The sequence below is a fragment of the Apaloderma vittatum genome, unplaced genomic scaffold (assembly GCF_000703405.1).
Source record: "Apaloderma vittatum isolate BGI_N311 unplaced genomic scaffold, ASM70340v1 scaffold41589, whole genome shotgun sequence".
Lineage (NCBI taxonomy): Eukaryota > Metazoa > Chordata > Aves > Trogoniformes > Trogonidae > Apaloderma > Apaloderma vittatum.
This window is the reverse complement of record NW_009736549.1, coordinates 1-15,292: the sequence shown is the minus strand read 5'-3', so window position 1 is coordinate 15,292 and position 15,292 is coordinate 1. Positions and strand designations below refer to the sequence as shown.

The 15,292-nt window shown below is 39.2% G+C and overlaps 1 protein-coding gene and 1 long non-coding RNA gene across 2 annotated transcripts; one reads left to right on the top strand and one right to left on the bottom strand.

Moving 5' to 3' along the window:
* The first annotated feature begins 2,949 nt into the window (after nucleotides 1–2,949).
* On the top strand, nucleotides 2,950–8,553 carry LOC104279658. The gene is made up of 3 exons (XR_717867.1): nucleotides 2,950–3,297; nucleotides 7,586–7,685; nucleotides 8,233–8,553. It is a non-coding gene; the product is annotated as an uncharacterized LOC104279658 (long non-coding RNA).
* A 5,670-nt stretch (nucleotides 8,554–14,223) lies between these two features.
* Nucleotides 14,224–14,745, bottom strand: LOC104269466 (prolyl-tRNA synthetase associated domain-containing protein 1). Its single transcript, XM_009877004.1, has one exon. The coding sequence runs from the start codon at nucleotides 14,727–14,729 to the stop codon at nucleotides 14,310–14,312; it is 420 nt and encodes a 139-aa protein (XP_009875306.1). The 5' UTR covers nucleotides 14,730–14,745; the 3' UTR covers nucleotides 14,224–14,309.
* Nucleotides 14,746–15,292: the final 547 nt, after the last annotated feature.

Here is a 15,292-nt window from a genome sequence, read left to right as displayed (position 1 = left end):
TAGCTGGAGACCATCATACATGCTAGACTAAAATGTTGCCAACAAAAGACTTCGTTTAACATTCCTGGCCTGCAATTATTAAATGATATCTGTTTGCGAGATTTAGAGATGAATGCTAGCTTAACAGTTTTATTAGTTTATTTTCTTTCTGTTTGATTATTCCCTTCTGTGAAAGATTCTTTGAGGTAATCCCTGTCCCAGTTTCTATGCAGTATTAGGAATTTCTGCTGTGAATAGTGTATCTTTCTTGAGATTGAAGTTCGTTTCTTAGGAGTAACATGAAGTAGAAAGTACTTGATTATTCATCAGCATATTTTAAGCAATTCGTTGTTACTGAAAAATAAAAAGAATCGGTGTTGTGGAATTTATTTTGCATGTAATGCCCTATGCTTCCTTCAGGTCGCAGTTGTAATAAACTAGAAGTAATGGCAGAAACTGTTGGAAGAAGCAGCATTCCTAAGTAGTTCTTGTTAAAGAACTATGTTGAAAACAGTATTTTCTTCTCAGTCTACCTTTTAAATTTCATTTAACGTAAAACTCATTAATCACCTGTTAGAGTGTGTGCCTCATGGTGATGCTGAACAAGAGTGGAGGCATATCTTTAGCCTCCTGGAGTCTAGTGTTATGTAGGTGAAGGGCCAGATCATGAGCGTAAGGTGGTGATTTTTTTTTAATTAAAAAAAATCCGTTGTATTTAAAGAGCAGTAAGAAGTAAGTCAGGGGAGTGCAATCATATTAATATATTTAGTTTGAGTAAAAAAGGACAACTGTTTTTTTATTATTTATATAGAATTACTGTTAACTGAATCTGATACTGTTCCAGATTTCTGTTAAGGTTATACTGTTTAACAGCTTTCATATATTTTTCTTATGGAAATACTTAATCCCGTTTACCTCAAAAGCAGGTGCAATTAACAATCAAAGCAGGCCGCAGAGTCACAGCAGTGGAGAATTTAGTCTGCTACATGAACATGAGGCTTGGTCTAGCAGCAGCAGCAGTCCTGTTCAGTATCTGAAAGGTCACACGAGATCTAGTCCTGTGCTGCAGCAAAGAACGCCCGGAACGCTGGATAGTCGTGGAAAACAGATCAAAACCGGGTCTCCAGGAAGTGAAGTCGTTACCCTGCAACAGTTTTTAGAAGAAAGCAACAAGAGCACCTCAAGCGAGGTTAGTTTAAAATCTATTCTAACTATATATTATCCCATGTATGGTCACTGAATTAATAGAAGACTTACAGGGAATAGAATAGCTTTAAAACTTTGTGGAGATACTGGTTAGACTGCATTAAGAAGTAGTGTGAGCTGAATCCAGATGAACTGTACTTGCAGTATTGCACACAATCATCTGGAATTTCACAGCTTTCTGAGTTGCTGAATCAGGTAAGAAAGTCAATCTCCTGCAGAAAATTGTCCCATGTTGTGATGCACAGTGCATCAGAGTTCAGTGGAAGGCCACGAACTCAGAGTAGGTTTACTTTCCTTCTTCCAGTTCAGCACTTGCCTTGAGTAAGAGCTTTTGTCAGATCTGTCTTACATCAACAGGAGGGAAGATGCTATACTTCTTTCCCTGAGGAGAGACTCTTGTCTGCTTCAGTTTCATCTTTTTAACTCTACTGGGTGAAAAAAATGATCTTGGAGCTTATTGAAATCTGAGAGGAATAAGACAAAGACCGTTTCTCTGAATCAGTGTCAATTTGTTAGAAACCCAAAATCGCCTTGTCTGTGCTGGTATTCCAGTTCCTTCATCACTAGCTGAGTAGATCTGTCCAAAACCTCAAGGTGCTGTAGGATAAAGCGAGACAGTTACTCTTGATAGGCCCCAGCGAGGATCAGACTCCATCTATTTTTGGCGACAGAAACAGAAATTGAAAAGCGTACCTTCACAGCTGAAGAGATTGGAGTAGTCTGTGACTTGAGTCTGAACTAAGTTTCTGAGTTCATTTGTTGGATATTTAAAATGACCTCTCACAGGTCTCTCTGACACAGATTTTGGCATTTTAGGGATTAGACAGTAGCCTTTGACAATAGAAGTAGAAGAAACCACTAGAGTCATCAAGTCAAGCCCGCTGCTGTTCATGAGTTACAGAATCCGTCTCAGCATCACAGAATCACTCAGGTTGGCAGGGTGTTCAGGAGGTCTCTAGCCTTTTGCCTGAGCATTTCCTTAATGCTGTTACTTTCATTATTTCTCAATTGTCTCTCTTACTGTTTTGAAAAAAGACTGCAGTCTTTCTCCTCCTAGTCTATGACTAGTAGTCACCTCAACTTTTTTTCTCGCTCTGAAGTCTTTTCTCCAGAAAGAAAAAGTTTGGAACTGTCCAGTCCAAATTTAGGCACTTAGAGTGCCTAAAGTTTATGTGCTTTGTATTACTTTTTTGTATTTTTGTCTTTATGCAGTGTGTGTAGAGAATTTAAGCTTTTGGCTCTGGATGATCAGTATACATTAAAATAATAGCCCATGCAAAATTGCTTAGGAAATATTGATGGGTGATGGCAGAGGGCAAGTGAGAGGGAAGATAAACTTGAAGTGTTGATGACCTGATTTGTCGAGTTAATTGGTGTTACAGGAACTAATTCCAGATAGTTATGATCTGTCTGACACCTAATTTTCACAATACTTGCTTGTGAGCTTGTGCAGAAAATTAAGGAGTATGTATCATGAATGTTAAATACTGCTTTTAGATCTAAGAAATTTAAAAGAAACCAAACTTTTTGGAATTCTTCTTCAGTTGCGTCCACAAAGAATGCTTAAGAAAAGGTCAAAATTATAATCTATGGATTTGTAAGCTGTTTCATATTTTTGACAGATGAAATCTGCAAGTGAAGAGAATCTTTTAGATGAAGTCATGAAAAGCTTATCTGAGTCTGTGGAGCTGACAGGAAAGGAAAAGCCAAGAAAACAGCCGTCTGCTGGTTGTGGTATTGTGAGATCATTAAGTGTAAAAAATACAATCGATTTCTCAGACGGACGATCTGTTAAACCAGAACAGCTTGTAAGGCCCAGCCTTCGTAAAACTGAAGATACTTACTTTACTAGTTCTCCAATAAAATTTACATCAGGCACCCAAGGGAAGGCCAAATCAGTTAAAGAAAAGATACAAGCAACTGTATCCCAGCGACAATCAAGAGATTGCAATCCTTATGCTACCTTACCTCGGGCAAGCAGTGTGATTTCAACGGCGGAAGGAACTACTCGAAGGACAAGCATTCACGATTTTTTGTCTAAGGACAGTAGGCAACCGGTATCAGTTGATCTGGCACCCTCCGTCGCCGACAGAAGTGTTCCATCAACCTCTAGTGAGTACTCGGCACACCAGTTATCCCTTTATTCTTCTCACTGTGTGGCTTATAGAGTAGATTGCGTTCCGCAAAGCAATGCGGCTAATACAGTTAAACCACGTAATTTAGGATGTCACTCTGATGGGCCTAAGACTTCGAGGATGGAGAGGTCAAGTTTTCATGAGAGAACTTTGCTAAGCACAAGCGTGTTTGGTGATAAAGTCAGTATGTCCAGTAAGGACAGCACAGGATCATTCGCTGTGCCTCAGCCATTTTTGTCCCTGAACACCGAATTAGTTAGTAACATAAGTGGGTTGCCTCAAAGGCCTAAATCAAAACCAGCCGATCAGGCAAATCCGTCAGCATTTAGGTCAGTACTGAAAAATCAAGAACAGCCTTCTGCTAATCAGAAGTCTGAGCATAGTGGCCTGCGGGTTGTTCTGCCTGGTGAATTTGTTCCTACCACCTGTGTGAACAGTGGTGAGGCTGAATCCCCACTGCTGGTTTCAGAAGATAATAAAACTCTGTGGTACGAGTATGGTTGTGTATGAAAAGGAAGTGGTGTTATTAAATATATATAGAGAGATATATATAGTCTAGTATGACATATAGGTGTTCTCAGTGTCTGCTGAGTTTAGAGAAAATTTCACTACCATGAAAAAATAATTTTGTGTTAGGTCTCTGGGCAATTGTTTTCCAAGAACAATGGCACAGGGTTGCTGTGTACTGTAGCATGTTTGAATGTATAAATTGTAACCTCACCAAAGTTTGCATGAATCATTAATTGCACTGTATATATTTTGCATGCCTTTAAAAGTCTTTATAATACAAGCTATATTTTTATTTGTCACGCATTATGAATATTTGGGGTTTTTTTCCTGTATGTTACTGAATGCATGTTAAACCAACAGCATGCTGCATTGCCAAAACCGGCAGCAGGAGCATCATCATTTCTGGTACAAAGAAAGTTCTTCTCAGTTGTGCTCGTCCTCTAAGATGTATCAGTAACACATTTATTATATATTGGGACATAATCTTCTTTCCAAAATGAAATAATAATGAAAACCATTTAGAGAGATTTCTGCATCTTGCCCTTCTCATTTATGCTGTGCCCTGGCATAAATGCATTTTTCACAAGGAACAAGTTACAGCCCAAACACTTCAGTGCCTCTGGCTTGCACACTAAATATGAATTACTGTTCATACTTACTAAAAAATACCTACATGTTAATAAATAGACATATTCCTAAACATAAACGATAATTTGTATGAAGAGCTAATAAATAGTCACATGATATGCAACACTCATAATGAAAAAATGACCCTTTCCACCTCTTCCCTTTCGAATGCTTTGTCTTTCCATGTCTGGTGTGCAAATGTGGTGGAGTGTGGGGTCTTACTAGGAGTCAAATAAGAGAGTTCTCTGAGACTCCTTGTGATGCATGGTAATAAAAGCCTGTATCGATTATGGTGGAAATTCATTTTTTCTTCATAATGGAAGTAACACTAATATAATAGAAAACAAGATGTGTAACAAAATAACAGAAAAACTGTTAAATTAACACAGTTAAACAAAAGAAAAAGCAAAAAGTTTGCTTGCAAAATTAGAGGAGTACAGGAACGCTTAAGCCAGTAACCCATTAAATTCCAGATGACCAGCTAAAGAGAAAATTTGGAGAGTAATCACTTAATATGTCACTGTCCCTGCAGTTGCCTGAAACTTCTTAATCATAAACAGTTTAAAATTGTATCATACTTAAACTACAATTACATGAGGCTTTAGACATTAGCCGTTCTTGCAAGAGGAAATAGTTTCTGACAGTTACTGTAGGCCAAAATGACATACGCTATGAAATAACTGAATGCAAATATATCTAGAGGGAAAATAAAAATAAATAAATATTAAAAATAATGAATGTCATATTTTGATTTTTACAATTGAAATTATTTTGCCAGCAATTCTTGGGCAGTTACAGTACTGCTGTGTGGCTTGAACTTTTAATTCCTTGTGAACTTTTTAATTCCTAGCGTGTGACTAGGGAGAGGTAGAAGTGCCGCAGATGCACCGTCCCTCAGGGAAAAGCAGTGAACATCCCTCACGTTAGTCTGTAAAGTCTCCATTCCATACAGGAGAATCGTAAATAAAATGCAGAGACAGCCCTTTGCAGAGCTCCAGTTCAAGGTGGGGAAAAGGAACGAGAGGAGAAGATTGGATGTTTCAGAGACATTCTGTAAAATTGCTGTTTGAAAATGTACAGCAGCCACCCTTCCCATGTCTGCAGGTACGCCTTAGTCCTGGGCTGCGAAATTTCTCACTTCAGCCAGCTGATAGTTACTGCTGTATTCCCTCTAGAATTGTCTCACCTTTTTTTTTTTAAAAAGTAAATAATCCAAATCTGAAATCTGATCTTAATTTTACATGCATTTGCTCTCACACAATGAGATCAGTGTTGTAATCTTGGGTTGTGTCGTTTTGATTTCATTTCCATTAATCTGTAGATGGGTTTGAATTAGCCTTGAGAGGGACAGTGCTGCTCTCTGAATGGACACGCATGTAATACACTCTGTGAGTTATTCAGGGAATTATTGGAGAAAATCTTCTTAGCTCCGAGAGTACTTATTCTAAATTCATGCTGTGCTACCAGCATCTGTATTTTCCTTAAGTGATTGCAAGCCTGTGTCTTGCAGCAAGACTGCTTGCTAAGAGCAGGACAAGGTTTGTAGCTAGAGGTAGTATCTTCTCTTTACATCACCTTCTGTTGTTGGAGAAACCAGATAAGCTGGGAGGCATGCTGTTCCCTCCTTTGCCAGCCGTGGCTTGTCAAGGTCCATAGACTGTCACAGCTACCAAAAATACCCGTACAATCTCCAGATATGTTTAGTACAAACCCAAGCCTGATCACTGAACCCAGATTGTAATCACAAGCAAGGCCAAGTTCCCAAGAGAAATTGTAAAGGTTAGCCCTGCAGAGCGAAGTTAAAGTTCGCTAGCAAGGCAACAAAGGATGTTTTTTCCAGCTACTGCCTGTGGGGCACTTCAGTTCGCATGGTTTTATTTCTTTTCCCAGTGCTAAGCTTTCACATACAAACCAAATCTGAGAGTAAATATTTATGCCTGGTATTTAATGCCTTTTTAGCCTGCATTCTACCTTATTCCATGGAGTGGGTGATGTTAGAACAGCTTCTCTTTTAAACATAAAGGGCTTCAGAAAGACCGAATGTTGGTGTCTTTGAATGCTGGTCTCAGACCTTCTGTGGGAGTTCTAGACTAGCCTTGTCCAGCTCAAGCTACCGTTTTGCCTTGGTTTATAAATGTGTAAGGAGTTGCATTGTGGTTTGGAGGAGGAGAGCTTTTCGTGCTCCTGTTTTTGCTCCATTTTGTTCACATGCAGCAGCCAAAGCATGCTGCTAGATACTTTCTAATGTCTCTGAAAAATAGTCACTATTTGTTTATTATATAAGAAAGAAAGCAAACATTTTCATGTACAGAAATCTCGTTTTTTCCTCTACTTTTGATCTTTACGCTTTAACAGTAATATCATGGAAGTCTCTTTCAGTCTATTCTCAAATAACGGAAGGATCTGTGAAATTCCTTTCAGAGCCAATTGCTCCTGCTCCTTGGCCCTTCAGACTGCTGACTGCCAGCACATGGCACACATGCTCACTCCTGGGTCCCTGCTGCCTTTGAAAAATTCTAAGTTAGGGCTTTGCATGGTAATTGCAAACACTAAATTTGTGGCTGCCAGCTGAAAAAAGGTTTTGTTGTTCAGGCTCAGTAATTTGCTTGCAGTTAAAGGTTTGCGTGATGCTTTGCTCAAAGTGAGTAGTAAGTTAAGAACCTGCATTTTGCACGCTTAAGCTGTTGCATGCAAAGAGAATTTTCTGTTTTGCCAGAATTGAATGTGAATGTCTTTGTCAGCGTGGCAGGTAAAAATGCAAAGATGAGTTAACTTCTCTGTGAGGTTCAGTCAACCTTGAGTACCTCTGATTTTTTAAATTTTTGTTCCCTTTACTTACAGGTGGAAATTTAGTGTTAGTTTACTTGAAAGTTAAGTATATCTGATTGTGGCTTTGAAAATAAGACCTGGTTATTCTGAATGCTAAGCTGAGTTTTGATGAGTGTAGTTGAGTAGGCACTTCCAGTGACTTTCTTCAATCCCTCTCCTCTGTCCTTTCTGCTAAAAAAAAATAAATGTTTATATATCCTTTTGCTCTACTAATAAGTAGAATGTATTTTAATGCATGAGGGTTTTTTTTTCATGTCCTGATAAACACAATTAATAACATGAAATGCTTTTCTCTGCAGATGTGGAAGCTATCCCAGAAAGCAGAAATTCAAAAAGCAGGTCTAGGGAGCAACAAAGCTCCTAATTCTATTACCCACTACATGAGATGTGGGCCAAGTGGTGAGTTTCCTGCCCAAAATGTAAATGAGATTAATTTCATTTACAACAAACTAACAGCATTACATATAAGAACAAGTGCACATTGCATTAACCAGATGTAAATACAGCTTGCTTAACTGGCTTCTGTCTTGCTTATTAGTTAAGCCAGAACAGGTCGCTTTACAGCAGTTGTTTTGCCTGCGTTGGCAGGGAGCTTCATCCTGTTTAGCCTTTGCCTGTAAAAATTACTTATCTTTTTCTTTTTCAAATCTCTTGAAGAAGAAAGTTCAAAGAAATCGCATTAAGAAGTAATACTGAAGTCAGTTCTTAGAAAGGGACAGATAAATCTAAGAGTAGCTTAACAAAACCCATTCCGTATGACAAGGAAACTGCCTTTTTATAAAGCTTGTCTCTGGCATTCTGTCCTTCTCTTGACTTCATTAAAATGCCTTTGGTGCATGCTGTTAGTGCTGTTAGTTCTGTTAGTGACTTAACTCTGGTTTTTATGCTTTTACACTTTAAGCTTTTCTTACGTTCTTTTCTCTTTCTACCTTTCAACTGAACACAGAGAGAAAAGTGTCCTTCCGTATCTCAGTGTGAAGCCTTTATATCTGAAGTAACAAGACAGCGACTGTAGGAATCATTAATAAAAATTAAGGGCATTTTTTACATTCTTCGTGACTAGAGCAGGCAAGAAATAAAAATCTACCTACCTTCCTTCCTTCCTTGAATCAAGGAGCTCTACTGGAGTCTACTGCCGAAAATTTGTAGATGGTCTTAGGAATTATTGCACATTGCACTGTTAAGATCTACTGAATAAAGGACAGTTCTCATCTCCCTAAGGACCAAGAATTTTAAGGTCTCAAGAATTACTCCAGGGGAAAAAAAAAAAAAAAAGAAAAAAAAACTTTCCTCATCTTCTGTTTATGAAATTAGCCACTGATTTGCTTAAGCTTCTGCTAATAATTAGCCAAAACCACCCATAACTAGCAGTTTATATTTACTTCTGTAAATCTCAAATAAATGCTGTAGTATTTTGTTGAAATTGACTGTATATACAGATACAAAAATCTCACAGCTTCCTGGCAATTCACTGCCTTATTTGGTTAGCATAATCTGCATGAAATTGCTCTTTAAAAAGTTTATGCTGTTTTTTGTTGCATACTGCGAGAGAAAAATTTGTTTACATACATGAAAAAGTTCGATAACTAACAAAAGGGGGAGTCATGGGATAGTGGTATTATATAGAAGTTGTTTGTCATTTGTGTTTTTCACATTCCCGACTTACTCTGCCTATATATGTTCAGACGTTTCTGACAGGAAAGAACTATTATTTTAATATAAGGCTCTTTTCAACAAATGGCACTTCAGGATAAGACTGTCTTCTCATGTTTGTGTATTGACTAATTTTTTTATTGTTTGTCTTTCAACATGAGCTGATTGTGGTTTAGGAGGTTTCTTGATGGCAAAAAGAAATGTAAATAATATCAAATGCATTTTACAGTCAGTTCCCCTTAAGGTTGTCTTCTATTAGCGAGTTTAATTTTGTTCATTCTTGATTTATATTAAAGTCAACAAACATATGCAACCCCTGAACGTACCAATAACATTTGTTGTCTTGAAACCGTTTGCAGAGAAACTCAAACCAGGACAGAAGCATGCATGGACTTACATGCAGAGCCAAAATGAGTTTTACTGTAATTGTATTTTATTACAAACTAGTCAGCACATTGTATTCCTGTTGCAAAGGGTTAACTGTAACCTCCCAGGGTACTAACTCCATCCACAGCTGCCTCCACCCCCCCAGGGAAAGGTAAGCAGTGATCCTGACATGGAGGCTGTGGCAGAGCCTCAGCTGCCCAACAGCTGCTCTCGTGAGGCTTCACATGTTTTTATCATTTATGAAGCCTCAGGCTGTCTGGAATGGCTGGAACAGAACTGGTTTTCACTGGAGAGAGAGCACAGACTCAAAAGCATACTGCCAAATCATTTTTTTTTTTCTTTTCCTGAACTTCTATCTCAAAGGGGAAAAAATAGGAAAGTTAAACAAGTTTTAGAAGGGGAAATTTTCTTGTTTCTTTCTTCCTTAAAGTTTACTTCCTTATGAAATGCTTTTTCTGATAAAATGTGCTAAAAGATCTAGATCTAAACAGAATATTTTGGGTTTGTAATACATAAGTATACTTGGTTATTAGCCTGCAGTTGTTTTCACAGAAAATTTAAACTACTTTTTTGTTTGTTTGTTCTTTTTCCTTAAGTGAAAGTAGGACCAATATCATAGCATCATAGAATAATACCAGGTTGGAAGGGACCTCAAGGATCATCTGGTCCAACCTTTTGGACCACATAGAATTTCCCATTCTTCCTCTGAAGACAGTTCTTCTATTTCATTAAAATCACTAGTTTCATTTGATTACCATCTTGCACTAGCATCCATTGCTGGTCCCTTATTCTCAGTGTGAAACTTTTCACCAATTTCGGTCAGAGCGTGGTGAGTTTTGCAGAGGGTCAACATGGATCAGCAATCCCGGGAGTGATCTGCAGCACAAGAGCACTCCTGAAACCCAGCTCTGCAGTGCTTTTGTAGGCAGCTCCGTTGCATTCGGGATAGTTTCCCACAGTATAACTGAGAGTGATGCCGCTGGCCCTTCCTAAAGGCGTAGCTGTTACGGAAGAGAATTGAAATACCATAAATGCAAGAGAAGGTTGTTTCCAAGCTGCTTGTGACTGGATTCCCCTCGCCCTCAGTGACCACAGAGGACTGATGCATTTCAGACCATTAAACCCTAATAACCCTTTAGTAGCGTTAAGATTTTTAGAAGAACGTGCATGTCTTGAATTAACAGGTTTAAAGCGTAGTGCCAAATGCTGTTTGTGTTCACAGAGTCTGAGCAGTTGTGTGTGTTGCAGTAGATTCTCGAAGACCCTGGGAATTAGGCAAGAGTGGCACAGCGTCATGCTCTGTGGGCATGCGTGGCTGTGTCCTTTTTGTCACATGGGCGCCTCCTGACGCTTTGCTTATTAGCTCAGCTCTTTCCTGTATTCATCAAGTTGTCACAACTCCAATGCTTGCTTTTTTTGCATATTATTACACCTCTTTTAAAGCTGCTGTGCAGTCACCGCCAGGGTGTAGTGACAAACTGCCGTTACTGTTTCACCAAAGCCAAGTTTCCTGGTGTCAGAGAGGATCAGCAGCAGTTTGGGGGCAGAGCTCACCCTGGGAGGTCAGAGGCGAGCGTAGGTCAGGTTTGCAGACCAAAGTCCTGGCGTGTGTCCCTCTGGGCCACTGGCACGTTCTGCATCAATAGAGGCCAGGGTGGGATTTTGAGTTCTATTTGCTAATTAGCCAAAAAGTGGCACCAGGGATACGTTTGCATTTGCGAGATCGCAACCCACTTCTTCCAGAACTTTCTTTTGCCAAGAAGTTTCAGAGCAGAAGAGCAGTCAGGAGACTCTACGCTCTGATGATTTTCAAATTAATTTCTTTTCCCGTTCTTAATCTTTCCAGTCTGCATGCTTAAAATTAGAAGAAAATAAAACCGGAAACTTATTCTGGGAGCCGCTTTGCGTTTTCTGAAGCACTGACTCCCGGGAGAGGAACACGGCAGCTGTTGGACAGCGTACGAGAGTACACAGCTTTTTACTGCAAGGGTTGCCAAATCTGCCACTGCTAGTTCAAGGCTACAAACGAGGTCATAGTACCATAATTTGTATAGGTTTTAGTTACTTTTCTGATAGTCTGCTGAGGATTTAGTAACATTCCCACCATGTATTATTTCTAAACTTTTTCCAAGACATGATGCGGCCTCAACAAGGAGCTCGTGTAGGATTTCTAGAGTTAGATGATGTATATGTAAATAATGCTTTGATATTAATAAAACTGCCTTAAAGGAATGTACCTAGGTGTGAAACAAAACTTAAAAAGCTCTTATTTAAAACTGTAATTTCCTTTACATACTGATTTTTTAAATGTTTGCCATTGTATACATTTATTAATGATGTTATTAAAATGCCAAACCAAATAATTTTTATTCTTATTTTGTGTGTACGTTTATACACACTTTTTCAGGAAACTGATGTTACTGGAAGGATATTGGTGTTCAGTGATGGCGTTGTGGTCAGTTGGTGATGTGTTCAGTATTTCTTCCGGAAGGAAACCGATAAAGCTGTAGCAGGATTTTTCTGGACAGCGTGTAGTTTGTTTTGTGTTGTTTATTTGTGTAGACCTGTGTAGCTTTTAATGATACAATATTTTGATATTATTTAAAAAAAGACACTAATTTCATAAGTAAATACAAAAAGAAATTGTTATAGATTTGCCAAATGTTGTATCTGAAGCTTTGAATTTGCTTGGTCATTATTTTGCTGAGACAAGTCTCAGAATCTCATCTGAGGACAAAGATAGTAAAATTTTAGGTAGCACAGATTTTAAGATTCATGAAGCATAGTAAACTGCTTTTGTGCACATCTGCAAAACAGTTTTTCCATATTTAAAGCTTTCTGGTTTTAAAAACCTTGACAAGTCAAACTTTTTTTTTTTTTTTTAAACCGATAAAGGATTTTGGAGTACCACAAAGAAAAAACTGTAAAGGGGAGGGAGACTGAGTAGCAGGCAGAGGGTAAGGTAAATTTTACTTTTAAAGACACATAAGACTGTATCTTAATACCTAGCTGATTTAGTAACACATTTGTCAATCCAGAGTTTGTTAGTCAATCCAGAGTTTGTTAGTCAACCCAATATTCCCATCTTTTGTTTAACAATGAATATAAAATTGTATGTACCTGGACATCTTTCTAGTGACTCCTCCTACAGCTTGAACGTTTTTAGGTGACTTCTTTCCCATTTGGGATGACTGCCATGATAGATGGGGATGGTTTGTGTCTTTCAAAGTTGGAGGGAAGGATTTAGACTGCCATTTCATCAGTTGTTCTGTCACTAAATTCACGTCTCTGAGAACATGTGCCAAATCCTTTGCAAATGAAGGAAACCAGGGGAAGGACATCTGTGAAGTAACTTGCCTTGCTCTAGAAGATGCTTTTTCTTACTCAGTTAATGGTAGTTTTTCATTCTGTAGAGTTACAGATTTCACTTTCTTGATAGGGAAAACAAACAAAACCCAATGCAACACACAAATGTTGATGTTCTCATAGAACTGTCTTGGCCATCTAGAATGAAACCGAGTCAGGTTGGCTGGTCTTTGCCTTGTGTTTCTTTTCAAGCGTTTCCCTCTTCCCTTCAGCGTGATGCAGCAGCAAATAGTCATCCAAGATTAAAAGTCCTTTGATGCCTTTTTTTTTTTTCCTTCATGCTTACATATTCTTTATTTCCATTCCATCTCAACTGGTGTTGACACTGGCCTTTTAGGCACAGTTAGTACCTGGCATTTTTGTCAGCCTGTGTTCAAACGACCTTTTCCCCACTATCTCCAGATTTTATCCCTTGCTTTCACAGCTTCCCTGTCTTTGGGTTCTGTGCAGGTACTCCAGGACACTTACTGGGCGTCATGGAGTTTCTGCTGCTTCCATCTTCAACACACACCTTCTGTCTGAAGGGAGTTTTACTCATTCACGCAGGAGAGAGGAGGAGAATTATATTAGAAATTTAATGTTGCGAATGTACTGGTCTTGTTCTTGTAATAGCAGATACTTTACTAAATACGCATCATCTCTTGAAAGCCAAATCGGCCTCCCCTCAACCTCTTAAACACAGGGTGTTTGTACGCACAGTCCCTTTCTCCCAAAGGGGCAACCTGAAGCACAGCTGCTTGTTGTACCATTCTTCCCACTTGTATAGGTGCTGGTTAAGGGTATGGCAGAGCACAGAAGATGCACGGCCTCTGTGGGTTCGCGAATCCGTAGGAACTGCGCACAAAAGTTAATACAGATCCGAGTTGTATTAACTTTCCTCCCAGGTGCCAGCAGGACGTACTGCACCTGGTGAGGAACCCGCAGTTACACTGTTCCTTGGAGCTCCTCTGCCAGGAGAGAGGCCGCTCGTGGGGCTCCCTCCTGTCCTGCTGGTTTCGGAGAGGCTCTAGAAGTGGTTGAGGCGTGTGCCCATCTTAATGGGACGATTGCCAGAAGTCTTAAGTTTTTTATTTCCCAGGAGGAGCATACTGTGAAAGTGAAGATGCAACTAAAAACATAGACAATCAAATGCATTTTCTGTAGTGTAGGTAAGTTGTTTGCTTTTTTTTTCTCTAGGTAAAAATAATGAAAGAAATGTGTAGTGGGGGAAAATGGGTACAGGTACACAATCTAGACATCTCAAGTCGTGTGTGTATTGACAAATACTTTAGAAATTTTTTTATTTTATAATGATGTTTTTTAAAGTTGAAACCTTCATGGCCAGTACCACAGACAAGAAATTCCAGTTTTATCCATTTTATTAATAGAAAGTATAACAGTATTTAAATAACATCTCCTCTGCTTACTGATTATTCAGTGTAACACGTGTTTTTAAGAATATTCTGGTAAACCTCCAATAACCTGAAGACAGCATTTTTTCTCAACAGATTATAAAGTTACTCAGTTGAAAAAAAAAAAAAGAGTAAGCCTGTTTTTTCAAATTGTATTTATAATGAGACTTTTAACTAGTTTTGCTCTGCAAAATCTATGCCTAGTAAATAGAAAAGTGAACTTGATCTACTTCATGTCTTCATCGAAATGCATGACAATGGGATCATGGCCTGTTGATCTCACAAACTTGAGAAAGTCATCAGGGCTTAAGCCCATGGTTGCAGAATTTGTCATTGGATGAAAATACACCTTTTCGTGGCCACCTTCCAAAAAGCCAGCATCCAGCACAAACTTCACATCTCCCTGGTCGCAGAAGAGGGCTAGGGGAGTCACGCAGCCCTGGCCCACTTTTAGCTTTTCCAGCATGGCATTCTCATCAGCAAATCTTAGGTTTCCGCTTCCAATGCCCAGTTTTTTAGCAAGATCGTTTAAATTGATTTGCCTGTTGTGCAAAACAGTCACCAGCCAGAACCCTTTCTTCTTTTTGTCTTTAAGAAAAAGGTTTTTACTGTGACCTCCTTTCATGTGTTGGACATGGGGCATCATTTCTTCAACAGTGAACACCTGGAAAATACCATCAGTGTTGCGTGAGACTTGATATCCCATTAGACTTTTAGTTGCATACTGGCAGGTATCTTTTGTTAAACACTTAGCAAATACTGAATGTTATACTCAGCCTAAAAACTGTACCCTTTTATGAAGAAATTTTAAAAGAACGCAAATAAAATGTGACATACTGCTCCTGCACGCTGTCTGAATCCTTTCTGTTCTTGTGTACACGGCGAGAGCGTTACACTTTAAAAAATGCAAAAAGGCAGTCCCGACAGCACGCCTTTCTGTGGCTTCATCACAGGCAGCCTGGAACGCTGTGCTGCACGCACTTTTGACGGGGAGCCACAAAAACCTGGAAAAGCAATTTAGACGCTGGTGACTTCAGGGATGGGCTGTACCTCCTAAAACTGCCAGGAACGGGGCAGGCGGAGGGAACGGGCTCTGGAGGATAAAAACGCGGAGAACGACTCAATGTCTGGGCTCAAAAGAGCACTGAAAGTTGCCTGCCAGGCCCAGCGCCTGTAGGTCCATTTAGCAAGAAATATAAAGGCTGATGC

Coding starts and splice junctions, on each gene's coding strand:
- LOC104269466 (XM_009877004.1), bottom strand. CDS start 14,729: ATGATGCCCCATGTCCAACACATGAAAGGAGGTCACAGTAAAAACCTT.